This window comes from Anopheles ziemanni, chromosome X, assembly GCF_943734765.1.
Source record: "Anopheles ziemanni chromosome X, idAnoZiCoDA_A2_x.2, whole genome shotgun sequence".
Lineage (NCBI taxonomy): Eukaryota > Metazoa > Arthropoda > Insecta > Diptera > Culicidae > Anopheles > Anopheles ziemanni.
The window spans coordinates 12,247,739-12,273,037 of NC_080707.1; the positions used below are offsets into that span (position 1 = coordinate 12,247,739).

Sequence of the window (25,299 nt, forward strand, 5' to 3'; positions counted from 1 at the left end):
ATGTCCGATTGAACATACGGAATTTTATCTACCGCAGGAGGAGACGTGGGGTGTATAAAAAGAAAAACAGCAAACGGAATGCTCAACTGGTGGTGCTGAGGAAATGGGGGGGACTCGCGCGGGTTTGTCGCCGAAGCCAGGAGTATGCAGGTAGGTCGCTTTCATTCCGACAAAAGCAACAGGGCGCCATTTGGCGGAGGCCGACCCGACCTGACGGTAGGAAGGTGGTTGGAGGCTCGATTTAAAATTTCCAATTCAATTAAATGTTTGTCTTCCCAGCCACCGGCCGCAGCACACACACACCGGGAGCGCTTCCCGAGGCCACATCACATTTATTCCGAATCGGAGTATTATTTTGTTTACTTGTTCGCCAAGAGCAGCAGGGGAAGGGGGGGCACGGAAAAGCGCCCGAAGGCACGGGTGGGCGAAGTGTTTCGGCGAAAAACAGGTTTTCGCTTTTCTATTCATTACGACTCCACCGCGGGGGCGAACTGGAAGTGGAGTGGACGGTGGTGGTACCACGCATAACCTTAAAAACCGCCGCCAGCAGCATTTCCCTAGTTCTCGCACCCATTTTCCCGGGACGGAAGTGCCCGCCGCCCGCGCGTTTCCGTCACTTTTGCCCGCTCGCTCGCTCTACTTTTTCACTGTACTATTTGTGATATTTACTACCTCCCTTCTCCCCCTCGTCCCTTTAGCATCATCCGTTTGCGTTTCCTTGGTTGCACTCGGGCCCCGAACCCGAAAGTAGCACACAGATGCAACACACAATGCAACCTGTTAGTTTTTCGCTAGGTTTATTTTTCTTTCCACTGTTGTTGCGCCCGGGAGAGTTAATGGTTTACGTGCACAATGTGTTCGCCTTCCACCCGCCAGCACCTTGCCCCGCCACTTCGGTTAGTTCCCCACAGGAGCAATAAGGACACCGGACAGAGGGGGGTAAAAAACGGAAACAACGGCGGGGGAAGAAGGTCGTGGCAAATGCGAATCAATCGATTCGCGGGAGTGAGCCAGTTTCTTCCAGCGCAGAAAACCCACCGTGGGGTTCGTGTGGTGGTGTGCACTTCCGGCTGCCGACCATCTCCGAGGACATCCGATAGGAAGATTGGTGGGAGATGGGTTTTATTAGTGCGCATACGGTGCATCTCCTCCCCGCCCCGGGGAACTGCCAGCTTGTTAGCAAAGTTAGCTACGGAGCACGATGATGTGGGACCCCCGATGGTTGGCGTCCCATTTTTAACTAAATCCAAACGAGAACAAACGAATCCTCGCCAAAGAGACAGCGAAACGAGCGAAAGACAACTAGAGGTGTGTCATATAGTCGTGAGAATAGCAAATCTTTTTAATGATCTGAATCAGGCTGAACAATCACCGAGATGATTCGATTCTTTAAGTTACTCCTTAGTGAATTTTGAATTGAAAAATGATTTATTAGTCGCCACAGAGATTTGCATCCTTAAGAGAGATTTGAATTTCAAATGAGTTAGCAAAAGAGTCGCTGAGTCGGATTCCAAGAGTGAGTAAAAGAGCTACTAGTCAGGACAGATGCAAATACATCACGAATACACTTTTTGTCTAGTTTGTTTACTCTTTTAATTCCTTTAAAATTACTTGTTTCAGAAATCTGATTTGATCTGCATGAATTTCTCATTCAAAGATTCCCGAATCTCTAATTCGATGCAAAGAGAATATGAACAACCCAACTCGAGAGACAAACAAAGCGGAGCAATATTGTAGTCCAACCGCACAGTGGGCTGCACACGGAAGCACTTAGCGGCCATTTCCGTAATAATTATACCAGTACAAAATGACGTCAACTGTCAGGCCCGTTTGTAATACACTTACACACCTATCAAATCGTAGATTTCCAAATAACTTGTTCACTAGAACACATTTGTACAAAAACCGCGTTCACTGTTCATACATTACTCAACAAACACTGATTGCATATTAGTTTTATAAAGACAGTATGAGGTTACAAAAGAAAACTGATTACAAAACCGTTTAATAAACATTGACCATTTAACATTGGTATTTCTCTTATTCTTTGCAATTAATCACTTTATAATATGATAATTATGTAACTTGTAACAATTGAACATCTCTAAAATACTAAATCGAAAAATTACGAATAGTAAATCAGTTTTTGAATGCTAATTGTAAAATTGAACAAGATAAAAAATAAAATAGATATCGCAGATGGAAAAGTTGTAGGGGTAAACATTGGTGCACTTTTTTAAACTATTGTGTCAAAAGTGCAAGGGGACTACCAGAGTTCAAAAGGAAAAGTCTCGAAAAAGGCATTTTAACCTCAAAAGAGCGAAGTCTCTGACACAAAACAGCGGCTTATTTATTTTTAAATGAGCCATCGCTCAGTGAGTTGTCAAAATATCCAAATAAACTTCAAACGAGATTTGAACGTACAAACATTTGTATATGTGAAGCTTTTTTAATGTGTTGTCTCGAGCTCATCTAATTTCACCAAGAATTTCGTTTTATTAAAATCGATACAATAAATTGACAGATGAAATCGATACGACGACTTTCCCAGTGTGAGTCCAACTGGGCTAGATGACTATAACAGGACTATTGTGGATGATGTTGCCAGCTGCTTGCGGTGCTATGGTATCGCTTTGTTTCACCCCATCTGACTTTTTTTTCCGAGTTGCAAGTTGTGCTCTGGAAAGCTCCGGACGTTTCCCGGTGAGGTGCAAAGTTGAGAACCACCACCAGCAACTCCTCCACAGTGTGTGTGTGTGTATCTACCACAGCATCGCGCACTGTGCATGCATCACACAATTGCATATTGTTAACGATAGCAATTACAAGCGAAACAAAAAGCGGGCGGGCAACGCCGAAACTCTGTCGCAACATGAGGAACTGCTGTTTATTATTAGTTCCTGTCGAAGGCCAACAAAGCGGCGCTGGGGAGGCAAAAAATAAAAACAAGGGCAATTACTAGCGTTTCCGTGGCAGTAGCACCCCATCAGCGGCTCGTCTAGATTGGCAAGGGAGGATTGGATTTTTGTCCGCGCGCAACCCCAGCCCTGGCTGCATTGTCCACCGGATTCGATCCGAGCACCACCGGCGATTCCGCGGATTCCTGGCTCCCTCCTGTTCTACTTTTGGCTTCCTTCTGTCGCTTGGTTTGGATTCGTTTTTTCCCCACTTCCTTTTTTGATTGGTTTGTAGCTGCCGGAGCTTACAGCATCCGTGCATCGGGGAGAGCTTACCGTTTTGCTATTTTAGTTCCTGGCAACGGTGGCAGGATTCTTGGCACACCCACCTCGCCCACTCTGCGTAGCCCGACAGCACGGGCGAGCTTATTAGAGATATATTTCCAGCACTTTCCACCCATTACGATGATGAGGTTATATCGTAATGGCGAGGGTGGTCGATTAATGGCGAGCGGGTAAAGCGAAGTAGAGCGGGGAGAAAGACATGTAGAAAATAATAATCGAGACAGCTTAAAAATGAAGTAAAATGCGTTAGCGATATAGCAACGGAAAAATAAACACAGAAGTCGGACGAATGCGCATTGCATCCGCAGATAAACAATAATGATATACCTGAGGCGTCTCGATGTCGAGGAAAAGAAGCAATAAAGTTCAACACTGCTTGTCAGCTTGATGGCTAAATAAACTGCTTCTATTTTATTTTTCCGGATAAACTGCAAACGCCTCCACATAACAACGAGAGTTGACCAAAGGCGGCGGTACGAAAAACCCATTAAATCCTTGTCCCCTCCCACCGTGCCCAGGGTGGTGGTTGTATTGTCCACCGATGCAGGGCAGAAGAAAAATCCATCGTTATTCTATTAATATCGCCCTAACTGACCAGCACTTGGCTAATGACTCACTTCCAGCCCTACGCGGGAGGAAGACAAAAAAAACCCATCGAACGATGAATAAATACACAAATGTTCAAAGTAAAGTTGGAGGTGAAAAACAAACGACAAGTTTACTTAAACAAAATACTATACGAAGTAGCACCTGTGGCTTTGAACATGGTGCAATTTTTGAACATAAATATCACAACCCGATAATTTTTCCTTTGTGACTCACACTCCCGATTCACAGCGAAATTAAAAACACCAAACAAAAACACTACACACATGGTGGTGTTTATGGGAAAGCGAAGGGCAAAATGTGTTTGGCAGAGTTGTTATTTTTCCACTGCTTGAAAACACTGTGCGCAAAATGCATTTACTGCTACCGAAAAAATTTACTTTGTTTCGTTGTCAAGTGAGAATTTTTTCTCATAATCATAATGCATGACGTTTACGCAGATATTCGCATTTAAATTATATATAAAGTAATGCAAACTAAAGGTAGTAATGATGTGATGCTGATTTGTATTGCCAATTGAGGCACAAGAATTGATTTGAAACAAAATTGATATTGAATTGACGAAACGGGTGAATTCAAAATTTGAGAAATATTTCAATCCGATTCGAGAAAGGTGTATGGTATGAAATGATCTAAAAGTAAATAAAAGTGCACAGAAAAGCAATGTCACAACCACTTCTGGATGCACGGGGTTGCGCACCAATCGGACAACATTCCACCACCCAAATGGTCGAAGAAACCACGTGGCCTGGACTGGAATGTACCAGAGGAAACAACGACCACATCATACAAGCCCGGCTTGACGTTAAAGTAGGGGAGATTGTTCCAGTGCGCAATATGGTTGGGCAAAACGCGACATAACAATAGGCGTTTTCAAAACGGTTGGAAAATAAGCGCGGTTCGAAAGGGTACGTAAAAGATATAACGCTACATCAAACTACAAGAAAGAAAACAAGAAAAAAGAAACTTAAAATGTCCTAGGATTAACTATTCGTATTGCTATAAACCAAAATTGACAATATTTGCTTTCTTTCTGGATCGTTTTATTCCGTAGGGTTTTGTAGTCCTTTCACAATAGTTTTCTGCATAATACCGTTATTAGACGAGGGATTTTACTGTCCCTTTCCACAGAGTTTTAATATCAAAATTGGTTTTTGACATAAAATTGCTGTCCACTCGTGTAATAACGCAAAGTTCCACCAAATGGGTTTTGCAGATGGTTGATCATTTTAATGTTTGAATTTAAAGTATTGTTCAATTTAGGGTAATAAATAAAATTTGTTGCAAACAACAGAGCAAAAAGTAAACAAATCTCCTCTTTGGCATAAAAATATCAGTCGAAAGAAAATCGGAACCGGGCACAACCGGTTTCTGACAACAATATTCCTGTCAATGGCGATTGAACACTATTATCCAAAATCGAGTGAGTAATATTGGTCGTCTAATAAGGGTATAATGGTTACAGATTTATTTATTTGCACATTACATCTATGTAGATGTTTTGTGACGAGAGGTTTCAGAAACGCTTTCTCAAATATGATATTACTTTAACATTAATCCTTTCAGTCCTTTCCACAGCGTAAAAGTATGAATAATTTCCTTGAAATTCGCATTTTTATGTATAAGCTATGCGAAAGTATTTTATAAAAAGCTAAAGGCTTTTTCTTAGGAAGTTATTCCAGTTTTCTGTCCTAAAGCAACGTATTAAACGTTAAACGGCACCTATCCTTTTTATTTATTCTACACTGATTTACTCTAGCGCAGTGTCAGAATGACGCTAAACAAAAAATAAGACCAGTGTTTCCAAATGTCAATAAAATATCGTACATATCTTTATGGCTTTATGGAAACATTCATCAAGGGCTAAAACTAGTTACGTCAAATTGAGGGAAATGTTGTTAATTAAACCCTTCAGGTCCCGTCGAAAGGTGGTGCATGTTGGAACACTTTTCCCTAAGATGGGAAGAAACCAAGGGGAAGCTATAGTAATGCTATCACTTCTCTATGCCTCTCTCTCTCTCTGTCTCTCTCCCTCTGTTCCGGTTCGTTCGGAGGGTATCGTTACAGTTAAGATCAATCGATCGATGGTCAAGCGATGAATGTAAAGTGTGCGCTGTTTAAAAAAGTGCTATGGAAATAGTTTCGTCCGATGGAGTGGGGACGAAACTGGAGGAGCATATTTCCGTTACCACCATCGTACCACACCAGGTTCACCACGCTGGGGAAAGGGATACAACCTGGACCGACACCGACGCCGATCGCGGTTTGCGGCGGAAAACTGATTTTTTTTCACCCTCTCCCTCTCTCTTTCTCGCTCTTTCTCTTTATCTTTCTTCGCGATGCTGCCCTTTCATCTATGGCTTCCACCATATAAATATGCTGACCGTAACCGCGCACAAATACATGGATAGCACACAGCGGACAAAGTGTCCAGTTGTGATGGCGGAGGGCATTTGCTGGAGTGCGCCGCAATGCGTTGCTCGATTGCGGGATGCGCGGTTGGGCTTGAAGGGATAGGCATAGGCGCACACACACACACACACATAGACACAAAACATGCTCGGGAAAAGTTGTGTATGCATGCGCACGGCACGCACCCTGCCTGCGCTCCGGGATCGATGGGGCTCGTCGCTTCCCGGACAAAACGTCCATATTTGCATTACAATATTTCGTTCGCATTGCTTGAATCTCCCAAACTGGAGTTGCTTACAACCACGTCGAGGGAGGAACGTTCCAACGTTCCAGTGTCGACGTTGATGCCGTTTGACAGTTGCAGAAACAATTGCAATACAAAAGCAACCACAACAACAGTAAGATCATACTCCTCAAAGGCTAATGATTTCATTTTCACAGTGGTTTATAGTGAGAACATTTGGATGGACAATTCCCCGATCCTGTCAACCTGGAAAAACTGTGTTCGAATGCATTGGACACTCCACGATGAACGGCTTTCGCGATGCTGAATGGAACAAAAATTGATCAAGAAAGAATTAATCGAACTAACCGGAGAACTACCAGATCAGTTATTTAGACTGCAATAGTGCCTTTCAATCACGAATAATTATTTAGGTAAAATGATTCTATCGTAGTTGATAATTCACTTTCCCTTATATCTTGAAATGTTCATAGTGAACAATGAATGCTTACGAAGTTATTATATCAATTGTTTTGAAGTTGATTCTTTATTCACGTAAGTCACACTCAAATAACAGTAGTTTTTCGTTTCAAAACTCTTTTGAAACTTTATTGTACTAATGGTTGAAGGCAGAATTTAAATTGAAAATAATTGTACACCAAATTCATGACCAGTTTTCGGACATGATATGTACATTGTTTTTCGAAGACAACAAGAGAATCAGAGGGAATTGTGTGCTTCTGTTCGCAAAAGATTCAGATGCAACAGTATGGAAAACTGATCATTCACGAAAAAGATGCTCGTTTCAGCAAGCAGTGGAAAGTAACAAAAGATATAAATGATGACAAAACATCTGTTGCAGTAATGCACATAAAAAAAAACATTTGCTACATCTAAAGATCATCTACTAAGACAGACGATGCTGCCAAATAGTACAGAGAAACAATAACACTACCAACATTTGTGGTAGTAGTGAAGCAGATGCAAACAGTATGTGATCCTAACATGCCGTACAAAGAAGAAATACATCTGTAAATACAATAATAGCGATGTATGCTACGTTATGATGCGGTTGAAGTTAGTTTAGCTTCCATTCAAAGGATCTTACGAGATGCAACATTATGAAAAACTGATCAATCACGAACAAGATGGCCGTTTCAGCAAGCAATGGAAAGTAACATAGGATAAAAATGATGAAAAAACATCTGTAACAGTAATGCACAGATAAAACATTTACTACATCAAAAGATCATCTACACGCCAGACGATGCTGCCAAATAGTACTGCGTAAAGATAACAAAATCCGATCTATTTGTAACAGGTGCAAGCAGTATGTGCTCGAAAAATGTAGGGCGTGTAAGGAATACATTAGAGTTTTGAGAATGATTTTTTAAAGAATTGATTCCTAAAACGTTAATAATCTTCTGAAAAATTCATGAATCTTCGGCGAACCTTTGATGTATCATTACGATTCTTTATTGGGTGTGGGAAAAAGATGGGTCTGCTCTTCATATTTCACTGATATTTTGAGCTTCACTAATCTGTTTGTCAAGCAATCATGAATCTTTGGGTTACATGAATTTATCATTCAAAGATTCATGAGTCTCAAAAACATTCGAAACAAAGAATACATGTGTAAAAACTGTACTGGGGATGTTTGCTATGTTGTATTGCGGTAAAGTTAGTTTTGCTTTCGGTCAAATGAACTAAGAAATAATCTTATACAAGTAATAATTTGAATAAATGACAACGAAAGCAATGACAACGGAACAATAAAGTTTAAAGATTCAATGATTTATCCTGTAATGAATTATTAAATGCTTGAATAATTCATGTTTACTCCAAAAATAAACACAACTTACTCAAAAACCAAACCGGTAAAATAATTATATTACAAAGCGATTTCTTCCTGAACGTCAAACTTCCAAACTTTGGTTCAAACGATTCTTGTATTGACATGACAGATCATCACAAGAAAAACATTCGCCCGGGCAGGAAAAATGCACTTCTCCATCAGCGAGGAGCGGAGCAAAAAAAAAAGAAAACAACGGGAAAAGTGGTGATCAATGCACAAGTGGTCTATTCTTTTTCCGGGCTTTCAGTGCGGCCACCATCACCATCATCATCATCATCATCATCATCCGCGCCATCGCGACCATGGATCGTTGTTGTCGTTGGTGAGGCGCATCTGGGTGGAGTCGCAGAACCGCACCACTACTTTCCAGCGAAATGCCGCCATGCCGGATGGCGAACGGCGCTGGAGAGAAGGGACAGGGGCGAGTTGACCACCGCACACAAACACACATCGAGGTCGCGTCAACGATGCCGTCACCGGACCCGCGATGCGTACCTGCTGCTGCAAGCCCATCATGGCCTCAAAAGCGCGAACCTGTACACAGGTACAGGCCAGTGGTGGTGTGTGTACGCCACTCCAGGCTGGGACATAGCCAGCCCTGCTGCTGGTGGTGGTGGTGGTGCTGGTGGTGGGAAGATCACCCCCGTAACCGCGTCCCGTTGTAGCGCCCCTTCCGTACCGCATGCCGTGGCATTCGCGGCGGCCACTCTTCGACGCGCGCGTCCCATCACTCGCGGGATCGGGAATGGAGTAGTCGGTAACCTCCCTCGTCCCCGTCCTCCCGCGGCTTGCCCTTTTCCTCTTCGTCAGCAACAGCTTTTTCCACCGCTTCCCACTGCCCATGTCGGCCTCTGCGCGATTGTTATTATTATTTTTTCCTCCCCCCCACCAGTGTACGATGTTGCCGTGTGATGTTGCTTTCCATTCCCATGTCCCAGCCACTACAGCATTCCACCGACGGATGAGTTGCATGACGACATCGCTCGATCCGCTGCTGGAGCAGTTTTGGCTAAGAATGAGATTTTTCGGTTCGATTTCGTACTTTTCTTTCTCCAAACCTGCGTCCGAACGGAAAGAAGACGAAAAAAAAATACGCCCGTGTACTTTGTTCCGAGGGGAATAACGGGCAACAACTGACCGGCACCGCATTTGGTGCGAGGTTTGGTTAAATGATCTGACCTTTGTTAGGTGTGCGGGAGGGACGGCGGGGGTGTTCATGTGTAACACATTTTAAAACGAATCAATGCGGCATGCATTTACAATCAAGCACACGCAAGATTATGGGAACGAATCGACACGTCGAAAGATCAAATTATCATAGGTGAACATTTTTTAGAGAGAGCCGTAAAAAAACTAGTGTTAGGCAATTCGGATTCAGATATATGGCTTGGAATGATCCACTGCATCGATCTATCTATGAGTGAGCGATTCATCATCCTACAGACGCGTAAACAATTCTTAGAAAAGACTCCTGTTTTTTTCTGTTTTGATTGAATAAAAGTGAAACTTCAAGAAAGATTCATGAAAATGTCATTCCAATTCAAGAAAGATTGATAATATTCATCAACGTTTTGATATTCGAATCGTCAAAGATCTATGAATAGATTCGAACAGATACAACATTTCAATGACAGATTCATGAGGTCGAAGAATCACAAAAAAAGTGTTGTTTTTGGTCGATTGATCCCCATGCCTCTGAAAGATTCATCAAGATAAATGAATGTTTCCAAAGATTAATCAATATTTTAAAGATTCCAATATTCAGAGAGCAATCTGAATGAATCTTGGGTGAAAGATTCATATCTCTCCAACATTTTCAGAAGGCACAACTCCAATTTAAACACACAGAAAGATTCATCAGACACAACCACGATGGACGACCTAAATAAAGCAATTTCATAAATTTATTGAAATTGTGGTAATTTCCTTTCGAGTAATCAAAACACACATTACATCATCGGTACCGTTCTTTCTCTCTCCTATTGCTTAGAAGCGAGCGAGACGATGTCACAATGACTGTCCCCCGCCCGAATTCCTAGAAGAAGAGGCAGATGGTGATCCGCACTGAAATCGTGCAATTTTTCGTGGAATTAGATTAATCGAAAGAGCAAAAATAGTTCCGCCGATTTCACCTCGTTTTGGAAAATTGAAGAGTTGATCAATTTTTTTGAAGAGTTGGAAAAATTTGGGGAAAATCCCATGACACATGCGCAAAAACAAGTGTTGTCCGACGTTGAGCATCCCCATTTTAATCTGGATCTTGTCTCTAAAAGGCAAATGGTTGTCTCTCCAATGGACTAGCTATAAATTTTTGGATCTTCAAAAACTCTGACTGTATAATTAAACATTTGATTAGCGAATTAAAGCACACTGCAGCAACATGTAGTAGATTAGCCATGGTGTATACAGAGGAACTGGTTATATTGGTATCAATGAGTATACCAAACAAAGAATGAGTCAGCAGCTTCAAAGAAACAACCAGAAAACTTTAGACAGTTGGCGGTGTGGAAAAATCCATGTAACCAAAGGGTCCTAAATCAATGGGAGGCTGCTGGGCACGGACATCATACCCGCGAATGCATCCCAGATATCTCCAGATGGACAACAAGGAAGCACGGAGAGATCAACCGACACCTAACGCAGGTGCTGACGGGGTTTGGTTTTCTCCGCGCCTACCAACACCGGGTCGATAACGCTGAGTCACCAACATGCCCAGCATGCCCAGCAGAACAAGAGACAGCAGACCACGTGCTTCGCATCTGCCCTCGGTTCAACGCGGAAAGACGACCTCTCCAACGGCCCGATGGATCATATCCAACACTACGAGAATTATGCGACGACATGTGTGCGAGTGAGGATGTGTGGCAGGCAGCCTGCTCCACCAGTAAAAGCATTATGACGAATCTGCAGCGGATGTGGAACTACGAAAGCCCCATGCCAGCCAGGAGACGACAGCGACAACGATAAAGAGATGCACGTTAAAACGAGCCATGATGCCATGCATCACCCAAGGCGAGATGTACCAACATCACCCCCACCCATGCCATATCAGTTAAGACGGGATCTGGGTGGAGCCAGGGTTTAGAGGCCGGGGTTAGGTTTTAGTCCGTAGAAATCAGACACTCCCCACCTGTCGTGCCAGGTGGGCGCCTTTTGAAGGTTTCCTCCCCGAAAACAAAAAAAAAAAAAAAAAAAAAAAAAAAAAAAAAAAAAAAAAAAAAAAAAAAAAAAAAAAGGGTCCTAAATCATGGCGCACTTTTACTTGCCATCTCTCGGTGTCCAATGTGCAAGGGTGTTCGAAGAGAGTTGCCACCACTTGTCCTGCCCGTTCGCCTCGCGGCAAGATAAGCGGCAAATTTGGGCCGCCTACACATAAGACACATGTGTGATTGAATCACGTCAGTAGGAAGCTGCCGAGGAATCGGCGGGCGCTAAGTGTGACCGTGATTGACATTTGGTAACTCCACTCGCTTCGGGAATGTTCTTCGAACAGATCGGAGCTTGAGCACCTACAACAGGTTTGGACAGTGGTATTTCTCGGTAAAGTTACTTCCAAGTTGCACACCGCTTTGAACCACCTTTGGTAAATGGATGTACAACTGGTTGGAAAGGAATCCTTTCGGTGAGTCTACATTTTTTAAATGAGTCACGATTGTAATTCGACCTTTTTCTGATGTCCGCACGGATTTGATCCGTCGAGGGGGGAAGGGTACTCTGCTAAAAGGAAAGTTTTAGAGGTGCGGGAGTTAAGAACACAACTGTGCAGCGAATGTTTGGACTTACCTTCGGTAGATCACGGATGTGGTTCGCGTCCAGCAGCAGCTCTTCCAGGCTGTTGGAGTAGCGGAAGATCTCCTCCGGCACGTTCGGCAGCGACGAGTGCCGGTTGTCGACGTACTCGATCTGCCGGTTGCATCCCTTGAAGATGGGTATGTACTTGAACATCCTGGAACGTTGCCGCGGTTGCCGGCCAACGGGGCGCCGATCACCGTCGTTCGCTTTCCCGCGCTTCCGCTGCCACTAAGCACCGATGCTTTTCCTTCACGACGGAGAGGTTGTGCCGGCAAATGTCCCTCTTCCCGTGCGCCGTCTCTCCTTTCTCGGAGCTATTGCTGCCTATCGTTCACTTCCTTGCTGCGTTTTCGGGGGTAGGTGGTTGTTTTACCTGAATGTCGGGCAATTTACATACCGCACCCTTGTTTTCTTTTTCTTTATCGAAGAGGATATATATATATTCGGGGTGCTTGTGTTCACTACCCCCTCCTCCGAGCGTTCCAACAACCGAGTCACACGTGTAAACGCGCGCACACGTACACGCACATGCCGCCGCGTTGTTTGGATGTTGGCCGCGTTACCTCGCAACAACCGCCGCCGCCGTTTTTCCGATCGTACGTTTTTTTCCGTTCGATTTGTCTATTTTTCTGCCCGCTACTTCCGTCCGTACACTTCTCGTCTACCTTACACTTGCGGGCAGCGGTAGTGAAGGTCTCGGTACACTACACTACTACAGCAAATGCTAACTTCAAAAACAGAAAGAAAAAGCAAAGGGTCGCTGACCCCCTCCCCTTGGTAAGCGTGTGGATTCATTTCCCAGCGGAGAATTTTGCAACTACCCAACCACCCACGGCTGGTTGGTTTTTCCCGGTCGGTTTTTTTGTTTTGTTCGGAACCCTGCTCTTCTGCTCTCTTGCTCATGGCACACACGACCGGCGGACAACTACATGCTACCCGGAAAGTGCGGCCCCAGAGGAACCCGGACTACCTGCGATGGGACAGAAGGGTTCCTAAAAATGGAAGCACTTCTGGAAAAACAAAGATCGTTAATTGATAGAGAGGGGGTCCGGTATTAGAGTACGGAGCAATATTGGGAAAAGTTTTGGCAAACTAAGGAAAGTGAATGTACACACAAGGCGGCCCCAAAATCGGCCCCCTCGTTCGGCAGGGAATGGATTTCCCGGAAAAGGGTCAACGAAAGACAAACCCCATCGGAGTGATCTTTCGGTTTTTACCCGTTGCTTTTAAAAAGCTTTGAGTTTTCCCTCGTGAGCGGGGACCTAGGAACCGACCGGCATCTGCCTGACGGGGACAAAGCGGGAGTGTGGCAACAGTTGGTTGGTCTGGTGTTTTCGTTTCGCGTGTCACACGTTCGCCTCCCATCTTTCACCATGTAGCTCTGCCATTATTGCTGCTGTTTAACCATCCGGAAGCATCCGTGGGATTTTCTGACCGAGTGGTTTATCTTTTCGTCAGGCCGGGCCTTAAGTATGTTTGCCGCAAAAGTGCATACCACCGTTTCCTTTAATTTTGCCCTCTTCAATGAGTCACGTTGCCGCCGCGTTTCACGCGAAGCTCACGCACGCAGCAAAACGGACGGGCTAATTTGTTTGCCCGCTTTCCTCCATCCCCTCCGTCCCCTTGCCCTTGATGTGCCGCGTGTGTTAATGTGTTGTTTTTCCTTCGCTCCTTCTGTTCCGGCTCGTTTGCCCGTTGTTGTTTGTCAACGTACTTGCTCAAGGAGGCAGGAGCCCGACGGGCGAAACATTAAATGGCTCTGCGAACACCGTCATCTATTTTTCCACAAACCCGCGAGGTTTGCCCGGTGTTTACAAGTGTTCGTCGGTGGCTTTCTTCGATTTGGTGGGGGGGTACGCGACGCACACTGAACACCACCGGAGTCGCCTGTTGATTGAAGAACGGTGGACATTGGTGTGTTTCTTTCTCTGTTCTGCCGGTGCTGCTGCTGCTGCTTGCTCGAGGGTTGATAGCTGTTGGTTGCTGGGGTTGATGGGTTGAGTTTTCGATATGATGGCAACAAAAGCCAACGGTGCACAAAGTAGCAACACTTCCCCACTGCCCTTCGTTTAACGTTCGGGAGAGATGTGGAGCAAAAACAGTAACATGACAATGAAACATAGAAAGAAGAAAAGGAAAAACTCCACAACTCTTCACTCCCAGCAACATCAAACACCCACGGGCGGGAGGGAGGGTTTAACATTTTAATGTAGCAAAAACCGGGAGGGTAAACCCTGGGGGGCAACAACAAAAACGTTAGATAGAAGAAAAGATTCAACACTGCAGAACGGACACGGCGAAAGTAGACCTCTGCACCTTGTACAGTTCCAACCAAACGCCCACCATTTTCAAAGCCACGTACACGCACACGAACACACAAACACCAACACACACGACGGCGGCGACGACGACGACGAACGCAAGGAAAAATAAAAGAAAAACACATATTTCGGCATACCGTGCGATCCTGGGCGGTGGATGCAGTGGAAACCGACGGGGCGAACCGGGGGAGGGTCGGGGTCGGAGTGTATGGATGGGAAATCGCGAGATCGCGAACCCGCGCGCGACCGGAATTTGGCAATTGGCTCCGTACGCGGTTTACGCACGCCGGAGATAGCATTCGGTTCGGGGTTTTTTTTTGACGTGAAACAGTTTTTCCAGAAAGCAGAGGCAGAGGCGAACAACAGCAACGGGACGGCGGACGCAGAACCGAGCTGAAAAACAATCAACCCAAGAAAACAGAAAAGAGGATGATGCCACATACTGTCATCAACCCCGCGGAGCGAGCAGGGGGCGAGAGCGGGAGTGGGTTCCGAACCGTAAAACATACACGTACACAAACACGCACACACACACACACAAGCACACGCGGGCACGCACAACGCCACGAACGCCACTGGCGCTGGATTGGGGGAGGAAATTATTAAAAGGGTTGCCCACTTTGTTCCTGGAGCGGTGGCGCTTTGCTAAATGTATGAATTAAAAAATCGCGACCACGAGTAGCGCTTCACAGGCGAGTTTACCCTGTCAACACACGACAGCGTACTGGCACACACCCTGTTCCCGTGAAGTTTCACGCACTAATGTGAAGCGGGTAGCGTGAATGAAGACGTTGCTGCCCTCCACGGGTCGAGAGGAAATGGCATGAATAGCATGTCGGTAGCGTGCCGTCCCGCTCGGGCGCTTGTCAACTTGACACACCACGACCAACATGCTTATGCATGGACATATCGAAAGCCGCACAGTGGTTCATTAAAAGCATACAAATTGTGATCTTTCTTCGAATAATGTGATAAATCTGTTTAATACAACCAACTTAACCGCCGGTTAAACTATGAGTGAGAATAAAATTGAAAATTTGAACTCCACTGGACTATTTCAAAATGTATACCCGTTTTAAGAGACAACAAATCAGCTCAATTTCTAGGACTGAACATCACATATCTGTGTAATAAAGGTTGTTCCTTTTTGACGACACTGTTAGTCGAGTGCCATCTTTCATTGAAAGGAAATCAAACCGGAGAGGTCAACAAGTAATAAATGCATTTTCCAACCAGGTTGGCTAAGTAATACAACATTGCAATGAAATCTAACTTTCGGCAATAAAAAAATTGGTGCACGATAATGAAAGTTTCAAGTAAGATACACAGCTTCAGCACCGATTATGATCGAATCAATCCGACCGCATCGAGCTATAAATTTTCATACAAATCACGTCAATGGGACCGAACCGTTGATGTAATGTATAGCACCAAATAGAAGCTTCTTCAAAGGTTTTAGCCCATTATTTGCACGAACTCTAGAAAGTGGAAACGTAAACAAACGATAATCTCTGGGGTTTTGGCAAAACCAAATTGATTAAACGTTCCCAAAAGGACAAAATACGAGTATATAAATTCTAATCATGAACCAAGTTCATAAAACCATATCAAATTTTAACTCGGTCTGACGGGGAAATATCCATCTTCCAGGAGCACTGTGCGATGGCGCTGTGAGGGTTAGACAGCAGCAACAACCCAACTAAAACTAGTCTGCCAGCGACGGTGGCGACGACGGTGGCGGTAGCAGGAAGCGTGCATCCCCGCGGTTCGATGTATTGGTGCAACAATTGAAAACGACCGCGACGAGCTGCATGCATTTCGAATGCACCGCTAGAAAGATTGTCATAAGACGCATCTTTGACATCTTCCCGTCGCTTGAGAATGCACCGCCGAGTTGGTTGCAAACGACGGGCTTTAGTCAGCCTCAGCATATTACTAAAACAATCCTTAGGATAATATGTGAGGCCCATTGGTGGGTTCGCTGGGTGCCGACTAACGCCCGCCACAATAGTATGCCAACGACCGAATCGCGGCCGATTGTTTTTGACGTATGAAGACGGGCATTCGCTGCGCACACAATGCTTTTGCACACACACGCAGGACCACTCCGTGCTTCGCACATCCTGACCCGACCCAATGTTACGGGGCTTCGCCTCCGGAGCGTGTTCCCACTGACCCCTCTACGGAGCCTACGGAATGGCTTCACGGTTTGGCGCCGTCCGCTTCGTCCGGAAATGGCGAATCGAATCACCGTCGATGCCTCGGAGCGAATGGAATTTGATGCAGCTGCCAGTAAACCACCGGAAAACCCGATCCGCAGCGTCGAACGACGCGCCCAGCAGCCATCGCCAAACGGGTACGGAAGGAAGGAAACTGAACCGAGAGCACACAACATTCGGACAGCGCAAAAACCCATTGCTTCTAGTCGTTCTTTGCAGTGTCCAGGTAAACCAAGCCCTCCTCGAACGCCACCGTGCGGAGGGAGGGCATTTTCATTCATCGTTCTACAAAACGGATGGCTGAGGGAGACATGCCGCGATGATGCCGTTATGTACCGTTTCACAAACACTTAACGTCACACCAGAAGGGGGCGGCCGACATCGACTACACCAAGCCCAATTACGCCATTCACAACGCACCACTGCACGCACCTCTACCGTTGGCAACACGAGACAGTCAACTGAATGGGCCCCGCAGCAGCAGCAAAGCCCGACTTGCCCCGGAATGTGCGTTCCACTTACGCCTCTCCCGATCGGGAGAGGGCACTCACAGCATAATCTAGACGGTCGCTGTTTACGACACGGAGTTGACGGAAGTTACAGACCCTCTTGAGGGTAACAGACAATTTCTTCACAACCAACAAGTGTGCTTGGCAGTCGTACATAATTGAAATATCATAATTTAGCCACAAATGCTTCGTCCATCACAAAAACAGCAGAAACAACACAGTTGACCGTTCGGCTACAACCCTGAATCCAAAGTCAAAGTTTGAGACACCCACAGCAAGATGGCGCTGCGATAGTAATGCGGAATCCCGTCTTGACTTTGCCCTGACAGTTGACGGAAAAATTAAAACAAAACCAAAACACGTCAATAGATACACTTCATCGTTTATTACAAACGCGAAAATTAATAAATAACCAAGTCGCCTTCCAGAGAAACGAAGTTGCTGAAATGGAAATCGTCGGCAATGTGAAGAACTACGACTGGGGTAAGATCGGCGAGCAGTCCTACGTCGCACAGCTGGCGAAGGCGAACAGTGATACGCTGGAGATAAAGGACGATTGTCCGTACGCCGAACTGTGGATGGGAGACCACGTCAACGGACCGGCAACCCTGAAGCGTGATGGAACGACCCTGCAGCAAGCTATACAGAACGACCCGGTCGGAATGATCGGTAAGGAAACGGCGAGCCAGCTACCGTTTCTGCTGAAGGTGCTAAGCATCCGGAAGGCCCTCAGTGTGCAGGTTCATCCCGATAAGGTATGTTTTTGTTTATCTTTGTTTCATAAAGCAACAAGAGACACTACATATTTCTTCCCTTCCGTAGGTAGAGGCGGAAAAACTGCACGAAAAGTTTCCCGACGTTTACAAGGATCCAAACCATAAGCCCGAGTTGGCTATCGCGCTGACCGAGTTTCAAGCGCTATGTGGTTTTAGACAGTACGATGCAACTGCGGAGCTGCTGAATGCTTCAAGAGAGCTGCGGGTACTGCTAGGAGAGGACGTGCTGCAAAAGTTCGCTGCGAAGGAAGAAGATGCCGTTAAGGTAGCGTACGAGCGGCTCATGCATAGTGACCAGTCTGCCATCGAGCGCTGCATCAACAGTATTGCCGAACGCATCCGCACTGGTGAACCGGCTTTGCTGGACAAACTGTTCCAGCGCCTGTACGATGACTTTGGAGCCGACGTGGGTGTGCTATCGATCTACTTCCTGAACTACTTGCGGTTGAAACCCGGCCAGGCGATCTACCTGGCGGCGAACGTGCCGCACGCGTACCTCGATGGCGACTGTGTGGAGTGCATGGCGTGCTCAGACAACGTAGTCCGGGCGGGCTTGACACCAAAGTTCAAAGACGTCGACACACTCCTGCGACTCGTATCCTATCGCTGTGCACCCGCCAACAGCATGATCTTTCAACCGAAGCTCCTACAACCAACCGTGCAGCCACACACGAAAACGTTCCTCCCGCCGGTGAAGGACTTCGCCGTGTCGGAAATTAGACTGCCGGCACCAGTACGCGAATACACCCTCTCCAATCCGGCGAACGGTTCCGTGCTGCTCGTGCTTGGTGGAAAGGGTCGGTTGCCGTTGGATCAGGACGAGCCAATCGAACTAGGCTTTGGTAAAATATGCTTCCTCCCCAGCAAACTTGGGCGTACGGTAAAGTTAGAGGTAGACGCAACAGGTGAGGAATTTCTGGCCTTTCAGGCTATGTCCAATGATTTCGAAGCCACAGATAACTAGGAATGCTGTTTCCTTGCAGTGGATAAGAAAATTAGTAGGAATAGATCGTAGCAAAACTCTTTATCTAGCAGGAAGAACTCGTTTCTGGGAAGAAAAGGCTGTTAATCCGCGGTTCGGTGAAATCCCGTCGTCCGGGGGGAAAAACGCATTACGAATTTGATCGAACAATTTATTATTTACATAAATATTACACAAAACAAGGGCCGTTCTAAATTATAAAGTAAAAAATAAAAACGGTAAAACAGAATCAACGTATGATTTTAATGTATATATGTATATAACTGTCTTAAGGTGAAGAACGCCGGTGGCAGCACTTGTTCTTGTAGGATTCCGCACATCCTCGCCTCAACCGGGGACTGGATTTACGTGACACCTATTCTAAGCCGACTCGTGCGAGCGATCGAAGATTGTTGATTGTTGATGGCAATGGCTAGGGGTATCCGAAAGGCGGGAGATGGGTCAGAACATTGTTCCGTAGTTCACCGGTAAGTAGCGGTGGTCGATGGCTGGTTTGATTGAGGTTTGAGGCTGCCGACAAAGATGGCGCAAAATCCACCCCGGGAGAAGCGACTGAGGCGTAGCACGACGTATGCGGGTGCATTTGTCTTTTCTTTCCTTCCAGTGCCAACCGTGTGTTCATTATTTCCTAGGGCTGCGTCTCCGCCGAAGATTTGCTTCGGCTAAATGCATTTGTTTTACGGGAGCAAAGGCTTAGGTACTGCTCGCAAATAACAATATTTTAGAAGCGGGGTGATTTGAAGTAGTTCATGAAATGTGTATAATACAATGAGTACAGGGCAGAATGGCAGAAGGAGTAGGGGAGACTCAAAGGGCGTGAAGGGATGAGAAGGTCCTTACGATTAAATGCTAGACGAGACCGAAAACTTGAAAGGTGGACTGCGGGAAGTTAGCTCTTTTCTAATGGCTGAAGGAAATGTTTCGAGTTTATGCGATGCCTGCTGCCCGCCCCACTTTGCCCGGCTGCTGAAGAACGATGTTAAATACGAAAACAAAAAAAGTAAAAGGTAAACAATAATTCTAGAATCTCAGCGAACGTTGTGAGGTGGCAAACGTCGATTCACTTTAGCTTCCTATTTCTTAAAGCCGATCGTCTCGGGAATGTCGTTCAAAAATTGCTGCGAAAACGAGATGTGAAGTGGTGGATTAGTGTTTATCGCTCTCAATCTGTCGCATCAATTTGACGATGGCCGGATGGCTATACACTGGGCCCAAAGTTAATCCGGACGCTCAAAAAATGAGCATGCGTCCGACTTTGTGGTCGATTTTAGAGTACTTAGAATTGATAACAATGATTTTTGTTCATTGCATCTTCTTGGTGCACCTTCCTACGAAGTATGTGCAAAAAGAACGGTGAAAAAAATCGTACCCAAACGGCGCAATAAACAATAGAGTGGAAAAAGTCAGAATTTTGACGGCCAATCGCAAAGTCGGACAGTTATATTTCATCGTATTTTTGTTAGCTAAAGTGGTGTGTAAGTTAGTTTCGACACTTGATATTTGTTATTATCGATGCAGAAGACTCTTGGGCATCGTTAGAAGCACTCGGATAATTCGATTTATTATATTATTGAAGTTTTTATTGAGATATGCGTCACACTACTTTGTTGGAACGAAACGTCATCATTTATCCATCATAACGATGGAAAAAGATTTCAAAACATATGAAATGAGATTTACATTAGCAAACTAACAGATTTAGACACCATTAAAAAGTATAACACTTCAAAAAGTATCCTAAAATCACCAAAGAACTGCTCTTTGCAGCACACAATTCGGGAAAGGGGAGGTAGAACCAATCGATTCATCCCTTTTACTACTTTACTACTTAAAAGAAACTTTACTAAAAGTGTTTGTTAAGTACTCTAACTATAAGGAACTATTTACACTGCAATGGGCTGCATGCCAGAACCCCGGGAAAGAAATCTTTAATATCGGAGAAAAATTGAAAACTACGATTTTGTTGCTAGAACTGATATCGATAAATATAATGATTTTAGGAACAAATTATATCATTCTACGTCGAAAAGATAGTTAAAGTTAAACAATCATGATATTTTGTGCATGTCCTGTTTACAGTTGACACAAAAATTCGCAATTTTTTCTCAGATAGAAGGCGATACATATGGTGCGTTCGAGGGAAAGGGTTTCACCAAAACTGTCCGAGTTTTTAAAGGTTCCAAAATAATATGAGAGTGCATGTAAGCTAAAGGAGTTGGAAAATTACATAATATTAGGGAAGTAGTTGAGAATTAGTAGACGGGCAATAGTAACTGGGTTACATCAAATGGTTTTTTGAATCATTCTACCTCCCCTTTCCCGAATTGTGTACTGCAAAGAGCAGTTCTTTGGTGATTTTAGGATACTTTTTGAAGTGTTATACTTTTTAATGATGTCTGAATCTGTTAGTTTGCTAATGTAAGTCTAATTTCATATGTTTTGAAATCTTTTTCCATCGTTATGATGAATAAATGATGACGTTTCGTTCCAACAAAGTAGTGTGACGCATATCTCAATAAAAACTTCAATAATATAATAAATCGAATTATCCGAGTGCTTCTAACGATGCCCAAGAGTCTTCTGCATCGATAATAACAAATATCAAGTGTCGAAACTAACTTACACACCACTTTAGCTAACAAAAATACGATGAAATATAACTGTCCGACTTTGCGATTGGCCGTCAAAATTCTGACTTTTTCCACTCTATTGTTTATTGCGCCGTTTGGGTACGATTTTTTTCACCGTTCTTTTTGCACATACTTCGTAGGAAGGTGCACCAAGAAGATGCAATGAACAAAAATCATTGTTATCAATTCTAAGTACTCTAAAATCGACCACAAAGTCGGACGCATGCTCATTTTTTGAGCGTCCGGATTAACTTTGGGCCCAGTGTACTTACATATTGATGCGGCGAATGGGTCTCATGTCCGTAGTCGGCCCATTTCGTCAGATCGATAGATGGAAGGATTCCGCTCTTGCATGGCACTCGGGGGTTGCTGCAGGGTTTAGAAAGTTGTGAGGTTAGCGAGACGCCTGGATTTGCCGATCGACGCAAGTACTTACATTTCATGGTCCGGCAACACCATCGGGTAGATTTGCACGGTGTCGATAAGGTCGGTGTTGTCGCAGATAAGTCGCGACAGCTTCGCCTTGCGGACCTCCTGCAGCTGCTCGGGCGTGAAAGACGAGGGCTGGTTGGGCAGCTCGTACCAGAAGCGGTCACCGCGGCGAACGTAGCTAAACTGGGTGGCGATGATGCAGGCGAAGGTCGGTCCCAGCATCGAGCCGGGCAGCGAGCGTTCCGACACACCACCGGACCACAGATCCACATCGGCCGGATGTCTATAGACGCACGGTTGACGGATCAAATCAATTAGAACGATGCCACACTGAGGAGGTCTGCAGGAGGTTTTTGAATACTTACTCGAAGATGCTCTCGTAGCGACGTACGGTCTCGTTGGGCATGGAACCGAACAGCTCCTGGAAGTTATCGGAGGTCGGCAGACCGCAGAACTTGCGGAACTCCATGTAGCCGGGCACGCCGAACTCTCGGCCGCGCTGCATGTTGAACGACACCAGATCCATGCCGAAGCGGGCGCCCTCCTTCTTGAACAGATGGTTGGTGACCTCCTGCGTGATCGAGTCATCCATGGCCTGTGCAACCTGATTCATCAGTCCCATCAGGTACTCGTCGTAGACGCCCGCGCGGTACAGATCGTACGGGCGACGGATCAGGTCCGACAGGCGCTTGGAGGCGATGAACTTGTGCGCCTTCGACCAGCGCTCAACGGCGGTCGGCAGCAGCGAATGGCCGAAACGGAAGGCGGCGGACGCAAACGAATCGATGATGGCCGGGTTGACGGTCTCGTCGTAGCCATCCCAGTAGCCCTCCTTCTGCGTGAGCAGGCCGAACTTCTCCATCACCTCCTTGCCGAGCAGGATCGGTAGGAACTCGTTGTAGGTGATGTGCTGGATGATGGCGATGTTGATGCGGCGCGACTCCTGGAACAGCGTCTCGTCGTCCCAGTGCGGGTTGATCTTGCCGAGCTCGGTCGCGATGCGGTTGTGCTCGCGGGCCAACAGCGTGTGCATGCAGGTCAGTACCAGCTGCTCGTTGACGCGGATCTCGCCGGCCTCGAAGCAGAACATGCTCTTGTTCGGGCGCGTGCATCCCTCGTCCGGGATGTCGAGCTTCAGTGGCAGCAGATCCTTCAGGCCGTACTCGGCGAACACCGGGTTCATGCGCAGCAGTCCGTTGTAGCCCGTGCGGAGCTTCCGCGTGAACTTCTCGTTCACGCCGTAGATGGTGTTGCCGTCGATGACCGAGGTGAGCGTGTTGAACTGCTGGCGCGAGCCGAGTCGACATCCGGGCCGGGGAGACGGGAAGCCACGCACGAAGTCGATACACTTGACGTTGAACAGGCGGTAGAAGTAGTCGTCGTCTGGCACGCGAATCTCGTTACAGTACGGGTGCTTCAGGTGCGGCGGACGCTTGCAGCACTCCTCCGGGTCGTTGCGGTTGATCGGGTCGAGCGGGGTGGCCGTTAGCGTGAAGTCGTGGTCCATAAACTGACCCCAGGCGATGACGAACACCGTGCCGGCGTGGTCATGGTAGCCCTCGTCCGGGTGGATCGTGCGCGAAACGACACGCGACAGTGGCAGGTCGTGGCCGGTGATCGAGATGCGCGGTGCGTTGATTCCGTCCGAGTAGAGCGGACCGATCAGGCGCTGGAAGGGCGTCATCGCTGCACCCCACGTCGGGTGCTTCAGGTTATTGCAGAGACCGTCCACACGTCGGTACTTGCCCGGGCGGCACTCCACACCGGACAGGAACGCTGGGCACACCTCCCGAATCAACGTCTTCGAGGTGTCGATCGAGGGAAGACCCTTCTCGATCTCCTCGTATGACAGTCCGTACCTGTGAGAGTAGTAGACATGGATGGAGTCAGCGCCACTAGGGAAACCACCACCATAAACGCGAAACTTACGTTCTGGCCAGCTGAATCGAAATGTCTAGCAGCAGCTCACCCACGGTGGCGATGTCCTCCGTCTTCCAATCACCTTTCGGTTGCGACACGCGGATCCGCTTCCGGGCATCCAGGTACGCCTGGTTGATGGCATCGTACGTAATGCAGGTGGTCTGATCGGCATGCAGCGGGGAACTGTGCGAAAGTAGAGAAAGTGCACGCACGTTTCAAGTCCAAGTTCCAAGTAGCTGCGCCCGCCGAAAAATACTTACATGGTTCCACGGAACAGGTTCAGGTTGTAGTCAAAGGCGGACGACTTGCCGGGACCGTTCACGTACAGCGCACACTCGGTAGCGTGCTGGTCGAAGGCCAGAAATTGCCCATGGATGCCCACGATCGCAATAGCCGCCGCTATCGCCAGTAACCTGGGAAGGGGGAAAAAATGGGAGAAGAGAGAGGCTGCCATTTTGGTCCGGTATGTCTTTACTGGCGGTATGTCTTCCTTTCCACACAACCGTTTGTGCTTGCTAGCCGGAAAAATAGGAAAACATCCGCTTATAAGTGTTCTTTTGCAGACCAGCGTCGTGCACGCTGGTGGCAGAGGAGGCAGTAACGCATCCAGTAATTGCCTTGCGTGACTACCCACATTGTAGGCACCTTCACCGAACGTTGGCAGTTAGGAGGTGCAGCAAGCATGCACGAGACCCGTACACACGGAGCGGAGGGTAAAACTTAAAAAAACACATAAGGTGCACACACATTTCAGACTCATTTACGATCTCAGCTGATGGCAGGGAGGGACCGCTTCTCGCTAGCTGAAGCTAGTTCCAGCCGGTGGTCCTACTTTACTTTCACTTTTGTTTTCTGAACTGTTGCCAGCTGCCAGCGGTACGTACGCCATTGCGTACGCGATACTCTACCAACGCACTGTTGCGTGGTAAGGACATGCAAACCGAAGAAGTGGTAGGCTGACCGCGCAGACCACTCGCTGCCCGTTCGAAATCTAGCACGCACTGGCTCGGGATGCAGAGGTGGTAGCACAACATTCTACTTCTACGTCGGTCCTGCCGAGAGTCCTGCCTGCGAGGTGGTGCGCCACACATTCTTCAGACTCGTCGATGTTGCGTACGCTGGCGAGAACCTCCACAGGTGGCCGCGGGATCGAGATGAATATTAACTAACCATTACCGGTGATAGCCGCGAGCGAACGGCATGGTTGAGCATCGACAAACCGCAGTCATCGGAATGTCAATGAGGTGTGTGCTAACACCAACGGCCATCGAGATGTGCTGACCATTTGCACGAAACAAGAGCAACCTAAATTGCGTACGCCGTGCCAGGTGGCACGTGCACCGGGGCAGGATGTGGTCCGCAGAAGTACGCCACAAGCAC

General features: G+C 46.6%; 3 protein-coding genes across 3 annotated transcripts in view; 1 reads left to right on the forward strand and 2 right to left on the reverse strand.

Moving 5' to 3' along the window:
- Nucleotides 1-12,457, reverse strand: part of LOC131291081 (protein lap4) — a 55,165-nt gene extending 42,708 nt beyond the window's left edge. Inside the window, 1 exon segment of the mRNA XM_058320270.1 lies at nucleotides 12,122-12,457. Coding sequence (XP_058176253.1) covers nucleotides 12,122-12,283 — 162 coding nt within the window. The 5' untranslated portion in view covers nucleotides 12,284-12,457.
- A 5,152-nt stretch (nucleotides 12,458-17,609) lies between these two features.
- LOC131291289 (mannose-6-phosphate isomerase) lies at nucleotides 17,610-19,148 on the forward strand. The gene is made up of 2 exons (XM_058320482.1): nucleotides 17,610-17,934; nucleotides 18,002-19,148. Exons 1-2 carry the CDS (start codon nucleotides 17,626-17,628, stop codon nucleotides 18,917-18,919), a joined length of 1,227 nt encoding a protein of 408 aa, XP_058176465.1. The 5' UTR covers nucleotides 17,610-17,625; the 3' UTR covers nucleotides 18,920-19,148.
- Nucleotides 19,149-20,010: 862 nt separating this feature from the next.
- On the reverse strand, nucleotides 20,011-24,373 carry LOC131291082 (peroxidase). The gene is made up of 6 exons (XM_058320271.1): nucleotides 24,180-24,373; nucleotides 23,929-24,102; nucleotides 22,365-23,858; nucleotides 22,004-22,282; nucleotides 21,840-21,936; nucleotides 20,011-20,055 (listed from the first exon to the last, which is right to left on the reverse strand). Exons 1-6 carry the CDS (start codon nucleotides 24,371-24,373, stop codon nucleotides 20,011-20,013), a joined length of 2,283 nt encoding a protein of 760 aa, XP_058176254.1.
- Between the last annotated feature and the right edge of the window lie 926 nt (nucleotides 24,374-25,299).